At 43.2% G+C, this 23018-nt stretch overlaps 3 protein-coding genes across 3 annotated transcripts; 1 reads left to right on the top strand and 2 right to left on the bottom strand.

Moving 5' to 3' along the window:
• Positions 1 to 5869: 5869 nt before the first annotated feature.
• LOC139466678 (inositol-3-phosphate synthase 1-B-like) lies at positions 5870 to 22788 on the top strand. The gene is made up of 4 exons (XM_071248297.1): positions 5870 to 5966; positions 13505 to 13940; positions 14324 to 14970; positions 16885 to 22788. Exons 2-4 carry the CDS (start codon positions 13529 to 13531, stop codon positions 17494 to 17496), a joined length of 1671 nt encoding a protein of 556 aa, XP_071104398.1. The 5' UTR covers positions 5870 to 5966; positions 13505 to 13528; the 3' UTR covers positions 17497 to 22788.
• Positions 8924 to 10147, bottom strand: LOC139466888 (G-protein coupled receptor-associated sorting protein 2-like). Its single transcript, XM_071248615.1, has one exon. The coding sequence runs from the start codon at positions 10145 to 10147 to the stop codon at positions 8924 to 8926; it is 1224 nt and encodes a 407-aa protein (XP_071104716.1).
• On the bottom strand, positions 10148 to 12687 carry LOC139466887 (uncharacterized transmembrane protein DDB_G0289901-like). Its single transcript, XM_071248614.1, has 3 exons — positions 12636 to 12687; positions 10954 to 11109; positions 10148 to 10752 (listed from the first exon to the last, which is right to left on the bottom strand). Exons 1-3 carry the CDS (start codon positions 12685 to 12687, stop codon positions 10148 to 10150), a joined length of 813 nt encoding a protein of 270 aa, XP_071104715.1.
• Positions 22789 to 23018: the final 230 nt, after the last annotated feature.

Genomic DNA, 23018 nt, shown 5'->3' with positions numbered 1-23018 from the left:
TTGCGTGCAGAAGACCGAAATATCGCCAATATCTGGAGACCAGAGAATCACAATCATCTGTTGCACGTCATTTTAATGTTCACCATGCATAGCACCTTTTTACGCCTATGGAGGTGTTACCAACAACTTGGATCCACCCGCGACCGTCCTCGAACTGGTAGGCGAAAGATCACAACTGCAGCGCAGGATCGTTACACCCAGTTGTTCCATCTTCGCAACAAGTCGGTCCCAGCAATTGAAACCACAGGAAATGTCCCAGGTCTACGGAGAGTGTCTGCACAGACAATACGAAATCGCGACAATCTAAATCGAGAAAGTGTACTTCGTGCAAGAAGACCTTATGTTGGCCCTGTGCTGCAACGCCATCATCGCCTGTCAGGTTGTTCGTTGGTGCAGACACGCACAAAGATGGAGTTGGAGAAACTGGCAAAGAATTTGATTCAGAAATAAATCACGTTTCCTGTTGCAACGTCATGACGTTTGAATCCGAGTATACAGACGTCGAAATGGGCGATACGTCCCTTTCCTACAACCACAGAACCGACCTGGTGCACGTGCAAGGTAATCTTAACGCCGTTCGTTAAAGAGATGAGATCCTACAACGTAACCTTCTTCCAGTTATCCTTCAACAGAGACAGATTTTTCAACAGGACAACGACAGGCCCCTCACAGCACGCACCGCCATGGACTTTCTCGCCAATGAGAACTTTACAGTGCTTTCACGGCCTTCTAAATCCCCGGATTTAAACCCCATTAGACACTTATGGGAAGAAATTGTTTAAAATTGGCACACACAATTGTCATTGACGCAGGTTCCATATGGCACACATGGAACAGTAGATTTTCAAGGGGAAGATCATCTGTTCTCAATATCTTGTATGGCCACCATTTGAGTCCAAAACTGACTGGCATCGTCGTCTCACTGAAGCACTCAGATCCCGAATTGTGGCTTGGGGAATGTTCACCAACTCTGCCTGCAGTACTTCTGCCAACTGTCGGATGTTCTGTGGTTGTTGCTGATGCGCTCGCAGTCGTTGATCCAGTGCATCACATAAGTGTTTAATTGTTAAAATCTGGAGATCAGGAGGGCCGTGGCAGGAGCTGGATGTTATGTGTCCTGAAGAAGGCTGATATCAGTTTTGTCGTGTGAGACGTGGAGGGCCGTGGCAGGAGCTGGATGTTATGTGTCCCGAAGAAGGCTGTTATCAGTCTTGCCGTGTGAGGTGGGCCGTGGCAGGAGCTGGATGTTATGTGTGCTGAAGAAGGCTGTTATCAGTCTTGCCGTGTGAGGTGGGCCGTGGCAGGAGCTGGATGTCATGTGTCCCGAAGAAGGCTGTTATCAGTCTTGCCGTGTGAAGTGGGCCGTGGCAGGAGCTGGATGTTATGTGTCCTGAAGAAGGCTGATATCAGTCTTGCCGTGTGAGGAGGGCCGTGGCAGGAGCTGGATGTTATGTGTCCTGAAGAAGGCTGTTATCAGTCTTGCCGTGTGAGGAGGGCCGTGGCAGGAGCTGGATGTTATGTGTCCTGAAGAAGGCTGTTATCAGTCTTGCCGTGTGAGGAGGGCCGTGGCAGGAGCTGGATGTTATGTGTCCTGAAGAAGGCTGTTATCAGTCTTGCCGTGTGAGGAGGGCCGTGGCAGGAGCTGGATGTTATGTGTCCTGAAGAAGGCTGTTATCAGTCTTGCCGTGTGAGGTGGGCCGTGGCAGGAGCTGGATGTTATGTGTGCTGAAGAAGGCTGTTATCAGTCTTGCTGTGTGAGGTCGGGCGTTGTCTTGTTGGAAAATGGCGTTTGCTTGTTGCATAATGGGAAGGACGTGTGGCCGAAGAATCTCATCCGTGTAACGTAGTGCCGTTATTTCCCCCAGAACTTGCACCAAGTCAATTCTACCTGAGTAGTAGATAGCGGCCCACATCATCACACTACCACCACCACCAAATCTGTCCACTTCCTAGATGCAGTTTCGTGCATAACCTTCCTGAGACGCCTGTAAACACGACATCTACCATCCGCACGGAGAAGCATAAAACGTGACTCGTCACTGAACCAAACTTGTCTACATCGCACTTGTGGCCATACTCTGTAACCTTGACATCATTTACGTCGCAGCCGACAGTGCAGGTCAGTCAAACTGACACCTCGACCTTGTCTTCTAGCGCGAATACCTTAAGCGCGTAAACGGTTCCTCACTCTCTGGACTGATCCTACGCAATCCTGATATTGCCATAGGTGGATCTGTCCTGTGCTCTAGCGGTGACACTAGGTAGACCGGATCTAGGAAGGTCCCGTGTTTACCCATGTGCCCGATAACGGTTTCACAGTTCTTGTAATGGTGCTTGGTGCTACATGGAAAAACCTGGCTACAGCTGACGAAGATTTTACTGTTTGCAGTCAGCCGTGCCATGTTTTCGCTGTTCACTTGCTGCAAGATGGTGATGGCATGATAATGAAAACCCAGAGCCTTTCTAGACAAACAAGTGATGTTGCGCATGCATGTCACGTTGGTGTTTTTCGGCGCCAGGCTCTCACGTGGTTGTGTGAATGTGACTTTTCCATCTTTTCACCAAATTTCTGAAGTACCTCATCCTTTCCACACAAATCAATCCCAGTCCATGCCGAAATGACCAATTCATTTTTGGTATTAATTTTGCATGGATGTCGGTATTTACGATTTAACTAATTTGTGCACTTCCTTTTTTGCAGAGTATATATTCGTTTGTAAAGAAAAGTTACGTATTTACACATGATGTGCATGTCCAATTCGTCTATAAGACGGGTTGTGTCCCTAAAGTTCCTCCACAATCCGATGGTTGGTAGATCAGATGACAGATTCGCCCTGGTTGTCGTTCTTGGTTCTCTTTTTAAAATCAAATTGATTTAACATAGAGCAGTTTAGGAGAGAACAACACATTATCCCCAATAACTGCATTTGATTTTGGAATACAGAACAGACCGACTGCATCGGAATTGGATTCTCAATGAGCAATTTTAGAGACTTTACGGGACAATTATGTGTGCCTAAAAGAAGAACGTCTGTCTTCATACAAACGTCATGATAGTCTCCGATTGTTTGGAGACCAAATGTGGACCAGGCCTCTTGTGCATGTGAATATTCACTGTCCAAAATATGACTGTCTGTCAATATATTATAAAATTCCTGCCCTTCTGGAAGATCACTTATATCTTATCGTCCATGAAATCATAAGGGTAAATCTCCTTTCGTAAGAGCAACAAAACATTATGCTCATCTGAAAACACATGCTTCAGATTAATGAATTTGAAGGTACCTCCAGCATTTAAATTGTCTACCAGCGTCTCTAAAGATGCATTCAGAAACTGGAGTGAGTCAGTGAACCTCAAGCTACCAACAGAGGAGATATGCTTTCCCATATTTCCCAAACATTGTAAATTTCGTTTTACTTTTTTGTCTGAATGTTTCATGATGAGATGGCTGTCACATCCCCGAAGATCGTGAAAAATGATCAACAGAAAATTTTCGTTTTGTCCCTTTTGTTTTTTCTGACATTTTCTAAACTTGAAATTGAGTTTACAGTTTTGATGGGGGCCCACTAAAGCGACTGGGAACATGGCTATGACCTCTTGTTTTGATAGAATCAAGAGTCGAAGGTTTTAGGACACATGTGACAAGTAGTACGTGTTTGAAAAGTCCTTTCCTGATCTTGTGTCATGTTCATGGGTACTCCATGAAGCTGTTTGGATGCGGAATTAAACCTCTACTCGCTTCATGGTAACTTCGGGGTCATCTGTACAACTGTTAACTGCAACCCAGGCATCACGTTCTTGAACTGACCTCACAATGTGTAGAGATTCATGTCGTTTATCCATCCTGAAGTAATATTTGTATGACTTACTACTTACTTCCTACATGAAAGACAAAACTAGTGCGATGAAAAATATTGATTTAATTATTTTTGTTGTTTTTCTCTCTTGGAAAATCTTAAATTTTTAAACTAAACATAGTCACATAAGATATTGATATTGAACTTTAGACATTTCTTTTAGTTACTTTTATCGTGGATGTATGATTAAACATCCATGTTTCACAGATACAACATATGTTCATGAAATCTTCTTAAAAATATACATTCAACAACCTATGATTTCATTTGGAAACAGCAGAGAAGCAAAAACAGAGAGTTGATAGACTGGTGACCTGCATTTTTAGCGTGAAGTCATCCGAGGGGTCTTTCCTTAAATAATCACATAATCGTCCATTATCGTCGATCAATTAGAATGTCGTCTGTTCGATGCAGAACTCTCCTTTTATTTCCTCTTCGTCGACGAACACTATACTATAGTATACTAAGTTACAAGTTAGGGTGGGGCGGTCGGGTAGCCTAGTGGTTACAGCGTTCGCGCGTCACCCTGAAGACCCGGGTTCGGTTCCCGAAATGGGTACAATGTGTGGAGCCCATTTCTGGTGTTCCCCGTCATGATATTGCTGGAATATTGCTCAAAGCGGCGTAAAAACCATACTCACTCACGACAAGTTTGATTTAATAGCAAGTCTAAATAGCCAGTTATATTTCTCGGTTATATAACTGCATGTGGCTTACAGTATACGTCTTTATAAATATATCGATGACGTGAAATGGGTTTTTAGGAAGCGCTCAAGATCATTGCACTTACATAGTGGGCGTGCATGCACGTGTGTGGCTGTTTGTACCAGTCCGGACTAATGTGGGTTTTATAGCGATAGCACACTGAGATACCATGCCGCAGTGCGGTCCTTAGTGCTGATCGCCAGGTATGGTAACATCAAGTACGATATTTGACGCGGTCGAGGATCGAACCATGAACTTTCCGCTCTTCGGGAAGACGGTCTATCCACTAAACACCGCAGGCAATCTTTTAAATGCATATTTGTTTGTTGTTAAACGCCACACTCAGCAATATTCCAGCTATATGACGGCGGTTTGTAAATAATCGAGTCTGGACCTGACAATCCAGTGATTGACATTATGAGCATTGATCCACGCAATTGGGATACGGTGACATGCATCACCCAAGTCAACGAGCCTGACCACCCGATCCCATTAGTCGCTTCTTACAACAAGCATAGTCGCTTCTTACGGCAAGCATGGGTTGCTGAAGACCTGTTCTCTCCTCGGATCTTCAGAGGTCTTTAAATACACGAACAGCACGGGTATGTAAGTGATAGTCTTTAACACTGACGTTCACCCCATTTCTAACAGTATTCATTAAAGGGGAAACTTTTATCAAAACCCTGCGCGCGTATGGTACTGGCAAACCAACAGTCACAGTCGGGGTTAATTAGGGCATTCCAAACAAACGTGTGCAGCAAATTGTGTCACCTTAGACCGCATGATCAACCATGCCCCAAAAATGAATATGTCTGATGATAATGCTTACTCCTGAAAAGAACCGATTAAATACAATATATGATAACGGAAAAAGTATGTCTCAACAAGTTAAAATATTTTAAATTAATTACATATTGTAGTTAAATGAGTACTTAAAACGCAAGGCGAGATTCACTGGATTTTCTGGTCTAGTCCAATTGTGCGAAGTATAGTAATAAATGTTATAACACAACTGCCCTGGAAAAATATATCAAATTTTTAACTGTTCCCAACATATATTAAATTTTACTCCCACTTTAGGAGTGCAAGCGATCAAGTATTATTATTAATTGTAATTGTAGCTCTCGATGTCACGATACAACCGACCGTGACCTCACTTCAATTATTGACAATCGCATGATTTCGAATTTTCTCGATCAGGCTTGTCGCTGACACTGACGTGTTCACCAGAGGCAATGTTGATACCAGCTGCCGACCAATCAAATTCCACCATTTCGGGTCACGCTATATATAAAAGCCTTGCAAGCTGGAAGAAGAAAATTCATAGAGTTCATTGAGTCTGTGGCGTCTGTTCGTTTAATCACTTGTGTTTAGCGGAAACAAACACGAGAAGTAATTCTTAGGTAAGTATTGAGTGATCGATTGCAAGCTGACATGTCATCGAAGAGAAAGCTTATAGTTGCTGGCGATTGGTAGGGTAATGCCTCTCGAAAAAATAGATCTATACAGATAAGCTTATATCGCCGTCAGTGTATTTTGGACAGATTAGGCTTGGGTATAGTAGGCAGATATGTATATTGCTTGGCTGTTTTTCGATCCGTGGTATAGTTTATCACATATGATGCGCATCACATGACTAAGGTGTGCATTTCTCTTACACACCGGTAACGTGTCAATTCCCCGCACGTGGATGCTATGAAGGTCATAAGAGTTACTTCCCTTCACAAATAAATGATGTTACAGATGTCTATATACCGGGTATTCATGGCATGTGTTACCTGACTTGCTATGTTCTCCTCGATTGGTAACTTATAAAATGTGCGAAGGCAGGTGCTTGTGATAGATAATAACACAGGCACAGGTGAATTTCACCCAAATAAATAGCAATATTTCATAAAAATACATTGTAGCCTACATGAAGAAGCTAGATAGTGTAATAATTATCTCCCCCCAGCCAGCCCCCCCCCCCCCCCCCCCCCCCCCCCCCCCTTGCCCAGAACCTGCTGGCACAGACAATTCTCTCAGCTGCCAGACGAGAGCAGCAGATGAAGCCTCATCTGAGTCAATAAGGATAAAAACATGAATCAGGACAAACCAGTAATGATGACTACACATGCCAGATTATAACATGTTAACTGATATCAACAGCACCATCTGTACAAGCTCCTGAAGAATGTCCACATGCTATGGTTTTGTCTCCATTTCTGATATGTTCATTGTAGATTTCATACTTCAATAGTACGTTTTTGCCACCCCTGATAAGCTTGGAGTGACATAAGATATATTGCCATTCCCTTCTACAAATTTATCTCTTAAGCAGGCCAACTCCAACACTACACGTGTTTGTAGACTCCTCCCTACATGGGTGGGTGCACATCTACAGGACCAGACAGCTTCTGGGCTGAACACTACACCTGTTTGTAAACTCCTCCCTACATGGGTGGGTGCACATCTACAGGACCAGACAGCTTCAGGCCGAACACTACACGTGTTTGTAGACTCCTCCCTACATGGGTGGGTGCACATCTACAGGACCAGACAGCTTCTGGGCTGAACACTACACCTGTTTGTAAACTCCTCCCTACATGGGTGGGTGCACATCTACAGGACCAGACAGCTTCAGGCCGAACACTACACCTGTTTGTAGACTCCTCCCTACATGGGTGGGTGCACATCTACAGGACCAGACAGCTTCTGGGCTGAACACTACACGTGTTTGTAGACTCCTCCCTACATGGGTGGGTGCACATCTACAGGACCAGACAGCTTCAGGGCTGAACACTACACCTGTTTGGAAACTCCTCCCTACATGGGTGGCATGCACATCTACATTGTCTATTTTTAGTGCAAAGAATTAACATTTTGCTTTTCTTTGAGGTTAAATATCCATATTTAAAGAAAAAGAGAAAATTGTGACTTATATGATGATAAGTGGCAGTCATTTGAAACCTTTTGTAAGGAGAAATACGTCGGAGGTACATATGATCATATTCGCGTATAAAACAACACTTGAAGGGAGGCACCATTACAACATACTTGGTGGCTCATAATTCAGTGTTGGTCATTCGAAAAGATTGTAAGATGACCAAAGTTCCGGAACTACAGGCCCTCCTACGCTCATTCATGCTTGAGGGTCAAAAGGCCAAATTTCCCCCTCTGCTAGGGATTTGAATATAGTACCTCAGGATTTGTGTGGGCCTTCGTTCGAGCCTCTACACGCAACATCCTGTTTAACCTCACCAAGAAGACAATTTTTGTCTTGGCACTAGCCACTGGGGCAAGGGTTATTGAATTACATGCAGGGAGCGGTTGATCTCGGGCTGTGTTCCGATGTTATAGCTAAGAATTAGCTACCAGAAAAGGCAACCCGGTCCAGCACCATTCCAATATCCCGGCAGGATGAACTCTTATTGTGCCGCGTTCGTGCACTACAAGTTCAGTGGGTACCCAGAAAAGGGTTGTTTATCCCTAGCTACCAGGATGTTTTTGGAGGTCCGACACTGTCTTCGCCAGACATTATCTGAGATAATAATCGGGATCAAAGCCTTGACTCGGTAATTAAATTTTTAGAATTTAGCACACGCTAATTTCTTCCTACTGTTTTTTACCTGGACTTTTCCTTAACTCATTTTCTTTCCGTGGACGTGATTGAGCCAGTCATTTGTCCAGGTCTGCATCTCGGTGTTACCTTTACTGGGCCCAAGGCCTGCATCTCGGTGTTACCTTTACCTGGCTCCCAGGTCTGCATCTCGGTGTTACCTTTACCTGGCCCCCAGGTCTGCATCTCGGTGTTACCTTTACCTGGCCCCCAGGTCTGCATCTCGGTGTTACCTTTACCGGGCCCCCAGGTCTGCATCTCGGTGTTACCTTTACCTGGCCCCCAGGTCTGCATCTAGGTGTTACCTTTACCTGGCCCCCAGGTCTGCATCTCGGTGTTACCTTTACCTGGCCCCCAGGTCTGCATCTCGGTGTTACCTTTACCTGGCCCCCAGGTCTGCATCTCGGTGTTACCTTTACCGGGCCCCCAGGTCTGCATCTAGGTGTTACCTTTACCTGGCCCCCAGGTCTGCATCTCGGTGTTACCTTTACCTGGCCCCCAGGTCTGCATCTCGGTGTTACCTTTACCTGGCCCCCAGGTCTGCATCTCGGTGTTACCTTTACCTGGCCCCCAGGTCTGCATCTCGGTGTTACCTTTACCTGGCCCCCAGGTCTGCATCTCGGTGTTACCTTTACCTGGCCCCCAGGTCTGCATCTCGGTGTTACCTTTACCTGGCCCCCAGGTCTGCATCTCGGTGTTACCTTTACCGGGCCCCCAGGTCTGCATCTCGGTGTTACCTTTACCGGGCCCCCAGGTCTGCATCTAGGTGTTACTTTTACTGGGATCCCAGGTCTGCATCTCGGTGTTACCTTTACCGGGCCCCCAGGTCTGCATCTCGGTGTTACCTTTACCGGGCCCCCAGGTCTGCATCTCGGTGTTACCTTTACCGGGCCCCCAGGTCTGCATCTCGGTGTTACCTTTACTGGGATCCCAGGTCTGCATCTCGGTGTTACCTTTACTGGGATCCCAGGTCTGCATCTCGGTGTTACCTTTGCAGGGCCCCCAGGTCTGCATCTCGGTGTTACCTTTACTGGGATCCCAGGTCTGCATCTCGGTGTTACCTTTACCGGGCCCCCAGGTCTGCATCTCGGTGTTACCTTTACCTGGCCCCCAGGTCTGCATCTCGGTGTTACCTTTACCTGGACCCCAGGTCTGCATCTCGGTGTTACCTTTACTGGGATCCCAGGTCTGCATCTCGGTGTTACCTTTACTGGGATCCCAGGTCTGCATCTCGGTGTTACCTTTGCAGGGCCCCCAGGTCTGCATCTCGGTGTTACCTTTACCTGGCCCCCAGGTCTGCATCTCGGTGTTACCTTTACTGGGATCCCAGGTCTGCATCACGGTGTTACCTTTACCGGGCCCCCAGGTCTGCATCTCGGTGTTACCTTTACCTGGCCCCCAGGTCTGCATCTCGGTGTTACCTTTACCGGGCCCCCAGGTCTGCATCTCGGTGTTACCTTTACCTGGCCCCCAGGTCTGCATCTCGGTGTTACCTTTACCTGGACTCCAGGTCTGCATCTCGGTGTTACCTTTACTGGGATCCCAGGTCTGCATCTCGGTGTTACCTTTGCAGGGCCCCCAGGTCTGCATCTCGGTGTTACCTTTACTGGGATCCCAGGTCTGCATCTCGGTGTTGCCTTTACCGGGCCCCCAGGTCTGCATCTCGGTGTTACCTTTACTGGGATCCCAGGTCTGCATCACGGTGTTACCTTTACCGGGCCCCCAGGTCTGCATCTCGGTGTTACCTTTACCTGGCCCCCAGGTCTGCATCTCGGTGTTACCTTTACCTAGCCCCCAGGTCTGCATCTCGGTGTTACCTTTACCTGGGCCCCAGGTCTGCATCTCGGTGTTACCTTTACCTGGCCCCCAGGTCTGCATCACGGTGTTACCTTTACCTGGCCCCCAGGTCTGCATCTCGGTGTTACCTTTACTGGGATCCCAGGTCTGCATCTCGGTGTTACCTTTACCTGGCCCCCAGGTCTGCATCTAGGTGTTACCTTTACCTGGCCCCCAGGTCTGCATCTCGGTGTTACCTTTACCTGGCCCCCAGGTCTGCATCTCGGTGTTACCTTTACCTGGCCCCCAGGTCTGCATCTCGGTGTTACCTTTACTGGGATCCCAGGTCTGCATCTCGGTGTTACCTTTACCTGGCCCCCAGGTCTGCATCTCGGTGTTACCTTTACCTGGCCCCCAGGTCTGCATCTCGGTGTTACCTTTACCTGGCCCCCAGGTCTGCATCTCGGTGTTACCTTTTCCTGGCCCCCAGGTCTGCATCTCGGTGTTACCTTTACCTGGCCCCCAGGTCTGCATCTCGGTGTTACCTTTTCCTGGCCCCCAGGTCTGCATCTCGGTGTTACCTTTACCGGGCCCCCAGGTCTGCATCTCGGTGTTACCTTTACTGGGCCCCCAGGTCTGCATCTCGGTGTTACCTTTACCGGGCCCCCAGGTCTGCATCTCGGTGTTACCTTTACCGGGCCCCCAGGTCTGCATCTCGGTGTTACCTTTACCGGTCCCCCAGGTCTGCACCTCAGGGTTACCTTTACCGGGCCCCCAGGTCTGCATCTCAGTGTTACCTTTCTGCGCCCCCAGGTCTGCATCTCGGTGTTACCTTTACCTGGCCCCCAGGTCTGCATCTCGGTGTTACCTTTACCTGGCCCCCAGGTCTGCATCTCGGTGTTACCTTTACCGGGCCCCAAGGTCTGCATCTCGGTGTTACCTTTCTGCGCCCCCATGTCTGCATCTCGGTGTTACCTTTACCGGGCCCCAGGTCTGCATCTCGGTGTTACCTTTACCTGGCCCCCAGGTCTGCATCTTGGTGTTACCTTTACCGGGCCCCCAGGTCTGCATCTCGGTGTTACCTTTACCTGGCCCCCAGGTCTGCATCTCGGGGTTACCTTTACCTGGCCCCCAGGTCTGCACCTCGGTGTTACCTTTCTGCGCCCCCAGGTCTGCATCTCAGCGAAAGTAGCAGCAAACATCCAAATACACGCAGAGCATAAAAAATAATTCCCAAAAGAAAGCAACTGAATACAATGACAAAACAAAATAAAGTCCAAAGTCCTCCAATCAGTGTAAACATTTTTCGAGAGGGGTGAGGTGTCAATTCCTAATATGAACACATTGAAATGTGCATAGGGTACTCCATATGAAGACAGAACAGATAATCACTGATGTAAAGAATTTTGCCATGGTCAAGTCTGAATGCAAAACTTTAAACAGTTTAGGCTTGTACACCAAGCAGACGACATTTTTGAGGGTGAGAAGCTGTCATGTTGTCAAAACAGATTTCACCTTCTGGTTTTCGAGCATTTATGTTATCTAATAAAAACAAATTATCTATAAGTTTAGAAATATTTATCTATCAATAACTTATGGGGGAGTATCTGGAACTTGTGATTAGAAAGACAAACGTTATGGTTACTGCCCGAGATAAATGGAACCAGTGTTTATAAACCACAGCTCTCACCCCCTACCACCCCTTTTGGAAAAAACAAGGGTCGACTAAACGGGGAAAAAAGGTCTACTTCGTGTTTATGGCTCGATTTTGGGGAAAGACAATAGGATTATGATGTGTTTTCCTATGTTAATCTGGGTTAAACGGTTGGAAGCATAGACAGGGCATAAGATCAACTACATTCAATACTTTGTTTTACTTGTATATATGGTCAGTTCTATATTTTACATGTATATATGGTATGTTCTATATTTTACATGTACATATGGTCGGTTCTATATTTTACATGTTTATATGGTCAGTTCTATATTTTACATGTATATATGGTCGGTTCTATATTTTACATTTTTATATGGTCTGTTCTATATTTTACATGTAATTATGGTCAGTTCTATATTTTACATGTATATATGGTCGGTTCTATATTTTGCATGTTTATATGGTCAGTTCTATATTTAACATGTATATATGGTCTGTTCTATATTTTACATGTACATATGGTCGGTTCTATATTTTACATGTATATATGGTCAGTTCTATATTTTACATGTAAATATGGTCAGTTCTATATTTTACATGTATATATGGTCGGTTCTATATTTTACATGTTTATATGGTCTGTTCTATATCACTTTGGGCTTTCCTCCCACATTAAGCTGACATGCCGTGATATAACTGTAATACTGTTAAAAGCAGCATTAAACCCAACTCACTCACTCGTTTTCCCGTGGTTCCTATCACATCCTATTTGATAATTTCAAAAATTATATACATGATATATTGGAATCGTTTAAACTATTCTCAATGGTAATGCTTTATCCTTATGACATAGGGAGTGCAGTATATCAAATCAAATCAAATCAAATTAAAATTCAGTTTTCTGTCCCAATTCAATTTAGATTTTACCATTAAATTCAATAAGCATTAGTGTATGTTTGTTTAGGTAAGAATAAGAATATTACATTCATGTTTTTCCTCATTGCCAACTTGGACAGGAGGATGGGTGTGTATGTTCTTCACCATGGTAACCATGGTAACCATGTCGCTTGCAGTAGAAGCAGTAGAACTGCATTTCCACGATATCCGATCTTGCTTTCTCTATTAACTCCACGTAAAGCCGCCAATACACAAGTACCTGCCACCACAAAATGAAGGGAGAAGCTTCTGATCAGACTGAAAATTTGCCATTTTGAAAGTGAATGACGTTCTTTACCTTTATGTACTTCATGACTGAATAGAGTTTAGTTATATTAAATGGTTGATTATCAAAACACCTAAAGACTAAGTTTACCATTTCTTATGAATGATATGTGTTCACTGAGGGGTTTGTCCTTGAATCAGGAAAGTATATCCAAGCTACCTGATGTTACGAAGTCTGTTATGAATGGAAGTCTTGGGTCACTGTACAGTGTTTTAGGTTATGGAAGGTCATTGAGACCTGCTGCTGTAGTGTTTGGGCCCTGAGACACCCATGGGCCATGATAGATATATTATTACAATTTCACTTCAATATCCAGGTCTGCAATATTCATGGAGGTTTAAATATAAACCCAGAGTGCACACTGTGCCCCAGCATATAAAACAACCAAATTTATAAGCCAGTTTATGACATAATAACCAGTCCAGTTTTGTTCCATCTGTGAAAGGTAAACTTCTCTTCCTTGTGTACTCCCAAAAATGCAAAAAATCTAAAGAATTTCTGAAAATCTGAAATAAAGCTTGAATGTTTTATAACAATAAAATTGTGCCAGGTACAACTGCAAAACAAGAGGTGACAATAGCACAGAAACCATGGCAACAAGTGAGGCGGCCACGAGGACTGCTGCAGTATTGCTAAAGTAGCATCTTTTCTCCAACGGTGACATGATGACTCTGTTTTCTCACCACAGGCACTGGACGTCTGACTCTACAAGATGGCTGCTAAAACAGTGCAGGTTGACAGCCCGCGCGTGACGTACTCGGACAAGTACATCGAGAGTCAGTACAGCTATGCCACAACCAGTGTGGAGCTGAAGGGGGGCCAGTATGTGGCCACACCAGTCTCCACCCAGTACACCTTCCGCACCAAGAGACAGGTGCCCAAAGTTGGGGTCATGCTGGTGGGGATAGGAGGGAACAATGGCAGCACCGTGATTGCTGCTACCATCGCCAACAGGCTGGGACTGAGCTGGCACACGAAGGAGGGCTTGAGAATGGCCAACTACTTTGGGTCCCTCACCCAGGCCAGTACAGTCTGCCTTGGTACAGGATCACAAGGGGAGGAAGTCTATGTGCCTCTCAACCAGCTCATGCCCATGCTAAACCCTAATGACATTATATTCGATGGTAGGTATACTATTTTAGTAATGTACCATCTGGTCTGTGCATAATTCAAAACCAGGCTTTCTGATTGGTTTATTTCTAGTACATTGACTGATTGTCAGTGTCACCAAATTGTCCTAAATATTTCTTTTTACTTGGTAATGATATTGAGGAAAGTCCTGTCAAAAGTTAGCAAATTCACAAAAATGGCCTAATGTCATTTGTCTCTAGCAAAATCACTGCGAAATATGGGAGTTATTTGAAAACAGTCTATATCTTTTATTGGTAAAGAAAAGTGGTGAAAATTTGCCTTTTCTCAGATAAAGATAAATTTAATTTGAAAAATAATTCCTGTTGACACAAATGTTTGAGTGAATGCAAGTGTTTGTTTTCTTTTTGTCATCCAGGTTGGGACATATCTTCTATGAACTTAGGGGATGCCATGGCACGAGCCAAGGTCCTTGATTACAACCTTCAGACACAGCTTCGCCCACATATGGAGAAGTACAAGCCCCGCCCCTCCATCTATATCCCAGACTTCATTGCCGCCAACCAGGAGGGCCGTGCAGACAATGTCCTTTCAGGTACCAAACAGGAACTCGTCGACCAGATCCGTCAGGACATTCGAAGCTTCAAAGACAGTAGCGGAGTTGATAAGGTGATCGTATTGTGGACAGCCAACACAGAGCGTTTTTGTGACGTCTGCCCAGGTCTTAATGACACGACAGAGAATCTCCTCAACAGCATTAGGAACGACGTCAGTGAAATCTCCCCATCCACTCTCTTTGCTGTGGCATCCATCTTAGAAGGTGTGACCTACATCAATGGCTCCCCACAGAACACTTTTGTCCCGGGGGTGCTAGAGCTGGCGGAGAAGAAGAGGGTTTATATTGCAGGAGATGACTTTAAGTCTGGCCAGACAAAGCTCAAGTCAGTGTTGGTTGACTTCTTGGTGAGTGCTGGGATTAAACCTGTCTCCATCGTCAGCTACAACCATCTGGGAAACAACGACGGCAAGAACCTGTCAGCTCCAGAGACATTCAGGTCTAAAGAGGTAATAGTTCATGCTTATCCTGACATTCAGGTCTCAAGAGGTAATAGTTCATGCTTACCCTGACATTCAGGTCTAAAGAGGTAATGGTTCATGCTTACCCTGACATTCAGCTCTAAAGAGGTAATAGTTCATGCTTACCCTGACACTCAGGTCTCAAGAGGTAATAGTTCATGCTTACCCTGACATTCAGGTCTCAAGAGGTAATAGTTCATGCTTACCCTGACATTCAGGTCTAAAGAGGTAATGGTTCATGCTTACCCTGACACTCAGGTCTCAAGAGGTAATAGTTCATGCTTACCCTGACATTCAGGTCTCAAGAGGTAATAGTTCATACTTACCCTGACATTCAGGTCTCAAGAGGTAATAGTTCATGCTTACCCTGACATTCAGGTCTAAAGAGGTAATAGTTCATGCTTACCCTGACATTCAGGTCTAAAGAGGTAATAGTTCATGCTTACCCTGACATTCAGGTCTAAAGAGGTAATAGTTCATGCTTACCCTGACATTAAGGGACTGACAATGTGGGAAGGAAGAAACTGGGGTTGTTGATAGAAAAAGAAATAAATTATTGTCACATTTATTTACAGCAAACAATTATTTTTGGGAATAAACTGGAGGCCAAATTATTTAGTTTGTAACATTTTCTGGAATTAATAATGTTTTCACATAAGCCCCAGTCCCTGAATATCAAATGGTCGACCCCATAGATGATGTACACTGACAGACATTGTCATGTTGGGAGACCACGAGATCACATTTCCTGTTTTTGAATTGACTTGGGAAATGTCTTTATTGATTTAATGATTTGAGGATCGAACTTGTATATATATTATGACTAGAAAGTTGTCTATACAGGTCAGAATGGCATTATTTTTAATAGGTCCTCATGTAAGGGCAGAGATGTAATGATTCATCTTGTGACCATGTCATTACATTCTTACAGTAAATTCATGAAGGAAAAACGTACCATACTGTGTATCTATCAATGCATGACACAATATCTGCATCCTGCCATGAAGATATGTTATACTCGTGTTTAGGTGGACATGCGTGGGAGTTGAATGGCTGTTCTGGACCACACATGTGATGCTTGTGTTGATTCAGGTGGGGTAGCCCAAGGGTTGAAGCATTGCCTTGTCGCACTGGAAACTGTGGTTTGGCACCTGGACCATGGACTGTGTGTGTCTCCTGCGTCCATATAGCTTGAATCCTGCTAAACCTCATTCAGTTTCATGGCAAATATAATTCTCACGGGATGTTCCTCCATGGATAATAAACCCTCATATTAGATTTGGGCATAGCCTAATATAAGGGTAACGCTATTTTCTGGGCATTATCATCTGCAGAAGCCTGAGGTGTTCATTAACTGCCCGACGAAGGAGGGCGGTTGAAAAGACCGAGGGTTTTCTGCAAATGATAACACCCTGAAAAAAAGTGTTACGCTTATTATAGCTAAAATGGATGGAATTTGTTATAAGATAAAAAGAAACAACAATATCGGTTTTGAAACATTTACTGCAATCAACACGAATATCACTGACACTTTTACAAATATGGAAACGTCAGAGAACAAACCAGATGACGTCACTATTGAACGTGATGTCACCTAACAAGGGTGGGATAATGGCCTGTCGTCAAGCAATATGAGGGCATTATCAAGTTACAGTGGCCCGCTCATTTCTGATAACATATGGGCTGTTTAATGATAATTCTATCCAGTTTAGCTATAATGCAACATAACAGCTTCCTTCTTGCATGGGCTGCATGTATAGGTGATGCTGGAGGTGCCTAGATGAAGGGGACTGGGGGGTGCAGTTGTGTTAGGAAGCGCATTATGATGTATGATAGAAAAACAGAAGTGGTGCAGCTCTATGACTCGGTCACTCACTCTCCCATTTTATCCATATGTTCCAGATCTCCAAGAGCAACGTTGTTGACGACATGGTGCAGTCCAACCATCTTCTGTATGACGACCAGGAGAAGCCGGACCACACCGTCGTCATCAAGTATGTGCCCTACGTGGGAGACAGCAAGCGGGCAATGGATGAATACACCTCCGAAATCATGATGGGCGGCACCAACACCATTGTCATCCACAATACCTGCGAAGACTCGCTGCTTGCCTCGCCTCTCATCATTGACCTCATTGTTATGGCAGAAATATGTGAACGTATCCAATTCAAAGTAGAAGGACAGATGGAATTCCAGAACTTCAATGCAGTTCTTTCCATCCTCAGTTTTCTATGCAAGGCCCCGCTTGTGCCTCGAGGAACGCCCGTGGTGAACGCGTTGTTCCGACAGAGAGCTTGTATTGAGAACATCTTTCGAGCTTGTATAGGACTGTCCCCAGTCAACAACATGTTGATGGAATACAAACATGAACACATCCCTGCGCCATCCACAGTTGCCTCCCCTTATTCAAACTTGGCGTCCATGAAACTGAAGGCTCGAGATCAACTGAATGGATTCTCACATACCACTGTTACAAACGGGGAGAAAGCTAGCAGTGACGAGGGAGAAAAATAATCATAAGCCTTTTACAAAAGGAAACTATTGTCAGCACCATGTTTTTTAGAACACTGTAACCAACATTTGTATCACTTTACTTTTCGTGATGATAATAGATGCTGTATGCATGCACAACATCTGATGAAGTACATAACCAGAAGCAGGATAGCAGTGATCAACCATGCCATCATTGCAGTATATTGTGTATCTATCAATGCATGACACAATATCTGAAGTGATCAACCATGCCATCATTGCAGTATTTATGTTAACAATTATACAAAAAGCGTATCATATTTAATGAGTACAGAGCTTCAGATAAGCAGCATATTTGCATAAAATACCCCACAAAATATTCAAAACCCATCACTTTCAATTAACTTGTGTACAGAAACTCATGCATTAAATGAAAAACTCAAATGTATAAAAACAGCTCGCGTAAATTCCCAATGAAGCTTTTTCAGCATGCATAGAAAGGAGCTAATTTCTGAAACACAATTACGAGCTAATTTACTTTCCGAGTCAAGCCTATATCTTTAGAACAGTTATCATGGTTATATACATCTGAAATTTTATTTCATTTATTTTCAATCTTAAAATGTTCACTCTTTTGGGGAAAAACCCAATAGAGTTATGAGTAAATGAGTGACAAAATATTGTTTACCCAATGAAATAGGTAATAACCCAATTAAAATAGAAACCGTAGAGTAAAAACTCAATAGCTCAAAAAGTTATCTGGAGCTATGGAGTAGCATTTGGGTGCATGTTTTTCTGCACAAGATATGTATTTCAAATGTTTGCATCTACACATGGTACTTGCCCTTTATTGTCAGTGGCAGTGATCTGTATACTTTATCTGGATATTTATGTTGTCTATGACAATATCACTAACAAGGAAATCACAGGCAGTCAAACTCACAAGTGAAATTTCAAGTCAGATTTTTGTGTTAATGACAAAACATTTAGTGAGATGAAGGATGTTCTGTTCTACTTCAGGGGTGGTCGGGTAGCCTAGTGGTTAAAACGTTCGCTCGTCAAGCTGAAGACACAGCTTTAAATACCAGTAGTCTTCGTGCTATTTTCTCCCCAAGAGGTATATGTCCGACATTGTAGAAGTATTGATGTAATGTTCTCTGATCTGTACATGTCTTGGACATCATATAACATTGTATAAACATTTGTAAAATGTCGACATACGTCCAAACATTTTATGTCCACCTTGTTTTCAAAATGTTACATACAATAATGTACAATATTTGTTGTTAATTCATGGTGTGCACCCCCGAAGATGTAGACAGTTTGTGTGTGTTTATTTTAATGCTGGCTGACAGTGTGATCCCAATCGGTTTATCGACTTAGTCCGTGATCGATCATCAGTCATGCCTTAATATGCAGGGCTGAAAATGAAAGGAAGATAGTTATGACAGTTGTAATGTTGTGATCACTTAGAAAAACTAGTCTCTGCCCTGAGGTGAACAGTGGCATCTCCCATAAGCCTGCCAATATAGCCATATTTGATTTCCTGAGATAAGAACTTGCCTAGCTGAATAAAACTTATGTTTAACAACAATTGTGTTCTCAGGGGCGGTCGGGTAGCCTAGTTGTCAAAGCAATTGCTCGTCATGCCGAAGACCTGGGTTCGATTCCCGACATTGGTACAATGTGTGAAGCCCATTTGCAGTATATTTGCATATGGTCAACTGGGAATGCTTGTTAGCTTTTAGAGGCATTCATACCTGTGTGCCATGGTGTCATGTGTTTTTGTTTCAATGTAACATGTTTATATTGTTAGTGCTATACATGTTTATATTGTTAGTGTTATGTTATTTCTAAGTGTTACAAACATCTAGAGGTGTATCGATATGGTGGGGTCCCAATACGATATGTATCCCGATACTATGGGTGCAATACGATTCATGTCCCGATACAGTATTTGTGTTTCATAAGTTGATATTCTGTCGTTTTGCAGGTGAATCACAACCCTTAATCATTTGTTATTAAACTTCAGAGATCAAAGATGGAATCTTATTGGTAGAGGGCACTGTGAATGTTATGCTGTTTATGTCCAGCCATGAAATCATAGAGACTGCGACAGCTGGTGGTTGAACAGGTTCTGTTATTATTCACATGTTTTTATTCCAATATAATTTGTAATGAAATGTATCGTATGTATCGCAATACAGGGGTGGTAAATCGATGTATTGTATCATGGGTCTCGTATCGCTGTATCGTTACACCACTACAAACATCACCTAAGGATATCTAGTCAGGGTCTCACGAGGACACTCGTGTCATGGCCAATGATATTGGTATACTTTTATCACTATAAAAGATGTATTAAGAATGTTTGAATTATAAGTCAGAGTTATTATAGCGAGAGTTGGAGATAGTACCAGAGCATCTTGCCAAAACTATACAAAACAGTATAAGCTAGCATGGTCCTGTCCCACAAAAGCTACTTGAGGGCTCCTAACAGTTGCAACTCCCTTTCGGTATGAGACTTAGTGCTAAGATGGCTTTGTAAAGCCTGACCCTGATGTATCAGATATTCACTTAAGTCGGTATACGTCTGTAGAAGGAAGATGACAGATGAAGCACTCCCTGAATCTGGTTACTCAAAATTCATGTAAACATGTTTAAAAATATCATGTGGGTATATAGTTAGGTCTTGTAGGTTAATATTGTGACATGTATTGAGGGAGTGTAGTGCACTACTGCCTAGTGAGCAGGTGACGTGTTAGCGATGGTGTTCCATGGTGTTGTGACATGTATGGAGGGAGTGTAGTGCACTACTGCCTAGTGAGCAGGTGACGTGTTAGCGATGGTGTTCCATGGCTTTGTGACATGTATTGATCAGGATTTCACAGGATGCAGGAATCCTCGTGCTTAAAGGGTTTTCATAAAGAATACTCCTTATGTTATATTCTCAGCCATATAGCTGGAATATTGGTCGTGCGGCGTTAAACAACAAACAGACATATTTTCTCTGAATCATGTTAATGATAGTGTTGATGTTTTATGTTCACTGTTTCATGGAAGATGTTTATGTAATTGATCACGCGTAGCGATAAAAGCACGCAACTTTTATTTATTTGTTGAATGATGCACTGGTGAGAATGTTTCATAGTTTCACTGTTGATTTTTTGTTTATTTGATTTGTTTTGTGTGTAGAAAGATGTTGAGGTATTCCTTGATAGTGATGAAGAGTGGCTTTTGAAAAAGATTCTTGCAAATGTGTCGGAGGCAGGGCCTCCTGTGAACTGCCCCGACTTAAGTCAGCAGGACATGCAGCTTACTCTAATGTTTAGCTCCTGTAACAACTTTTTTGTTTTGTGGTTTTACCAATTTTATGCTTACATTTTTAGACTAAAAATATAATATAAATACATTTGTGAAACTAAATATGTTTTTTTTTGTATTTTGTACTCAGATAGGCATATCACTAAGGTCAGTCTGTTGCTAAAAGCGGCGGAAAACCTCACTCACTCACTCACTCACTCCTTGTGTCCCCCACTTTGTCTTTTAAGTTGAAAGTAGGTAACTGTTTATTCTTTGGCAGTAAATGTACACATGGTTACTTCTGTTAGGGACTGGTCATTTATTATTGGAATGGGGATGTCATGGTTACATGTACATTGGAGGGGGGTGGGGGGGCGTATTACATAAACTTGGGGGGTCAGCAATATATGATAGTCCTAAGACCAATCTCAATGCAACCTCTCGCCCTCACCCACCTTTCCCATTATCAGGCTGATATATTCACTGTGCAGAGTTAAATCCCTTATTTATTCCAGAATCTGCTAATGCAGATTTGAAAGGCAAGTCCTTCAGAGTAAAGATCCTTACTTTGTGAGCATACCAGCTGGTGGGTTCCCCATTGTAGTCATACTTTAGACAATCATCACACATTATTCCTCTGTCCCCCCCACCCCCCACCCCTCACACTCCCTCTGCCACCTCTCTCTCATATGTTGGAGGTCACAAAACATCAGTGTCAGGGGAAATCTTCATTGTCTTCATGTCTCAAGTTTAAACAACAGAATCAAAATCCTCAAAATCAGATCTTTTTGTCCTATAACAATTCATGTGACCCCTCAGCAAACTTAGACATGCCAATTTGAAGAATTCATGGGTTTTGAACCAATCGGATGACAGCTTTCTAAGGCGATTTTGAATTTAAAAAAAGAAACCCCATACATAAGACCCATTCTTCCCATGTTACCGGCCATTGTGTGGAGATACCATGGTGCCTGGCAACAAGGATCTGATGGCACTGCCTTTACTATTTACATTCAGAACTGGTCATTTAAGTTCATTTCTGAGATACAGATATCAGATATGCTAGTCTGATTTTTTTTTTTTTTGCTTTCTCTTACTAGGAACTTTTCTTGTAGAAACCTTGACTCAGACTGGCAGATTTGACCGTTTACCCCACACCACATCCTATTCTCAAATGTTCACACAGTGAGATATTGTATTGTAGTAAAAGATCTGATTCCATGAGATTGAAACAGCAGGGAAGCTCATGCACTGTTTATATTATTGTTTACTGTACCAGTATTGTTTTTTTTATATGTGTTTTTCGTGATATTTATTTTTTCACTCTGATTTCACTTAGACCATGTTCCTAAATTCTCTCAGAATGTATTTCCACACATTGTAAACAACGCCTCCCAGGAAACCAGTGGTCCAGGGCAGCTGGAACTTCTCATGCTCGCTCCAACCATTGATTACACCTTCATTCTTTCAAGATGTTTGAAACGACATCCATATTGTAAAATATGAAAACATAGCTATCAATGATGACAGCAACTTTTGTTACATGTATTTCTTTGTTGACTTTTTAAACTGTTGACAAAATATCCAGGTGAGCTACAGTTTGCGTAGCACTTTTTTTTTAAACTGACTGGGTAGGGAGGATTTTTTTTTTTTTAGAAGCTTACAAATCACTAAAAATTATTCTTCTGTGACAGCTGAACTCTGAAGTTGAGTTGAAAGCAGTATTTAAAAAAAATTCTAAACAGGAGGGAGTGACAATTTTAGGGTCTGGTGGGTTTTGGGGAAACAAATATCTTTTAGAAAGCCTTAATTACAGGTATAGGCCCTTGGACTATGGTTCTGCATGTTGTGAGGAAAACTGTCCTACTCTTTTATCACTGATCTGAGAGATTTTTTACCGAGATCAGAACAAAATGCATCTCACTATTTTATGAAGAAATGAAAATATTTTAATAAAGTTTGTGTAATAGTTTGGGGATACATTTGTTATTTTGTGGGCCCCATGTAATGAATTGTGTGTACATTTTGTCTGAATAAACACTTGTTTCCTTATAAACAACAGAATGATCCCTGTGTCGGAGTCTTGACTGAATAGGTTGTAAACATCCCATTTGTAGCTCACTGAACCCAGAGCCTGAACAGCATCCCTCTACTTCAGAGAATAGGCTTCAGTGGGTTAATAGGTGATGACTGACTCCCATTCTTTTCGGAAGTTCAAATATGACTGCACTCCTTTGGAGTCCACAATACCACGTCTTACA

Source organism: Haliotis cracherodii, unplaced genomic scaffold, assembly GCF_022045235.1.
Source record: "Haliotis cracherodii isolate W230 unplaced genomic scaffold, xgHalCrac1.p SCAF_19, whole genome shotgun sequence".
Taxonomy (NCBI): Eukaryota; Metazoa; Mollusca; class Gastropoda; order Lepetellida; family Haliotidae; genus Haliotis; species Haliotis cracherodii.
This window is presented reverse-complemented; position numbering and strand designations above follow the sequence as displayed.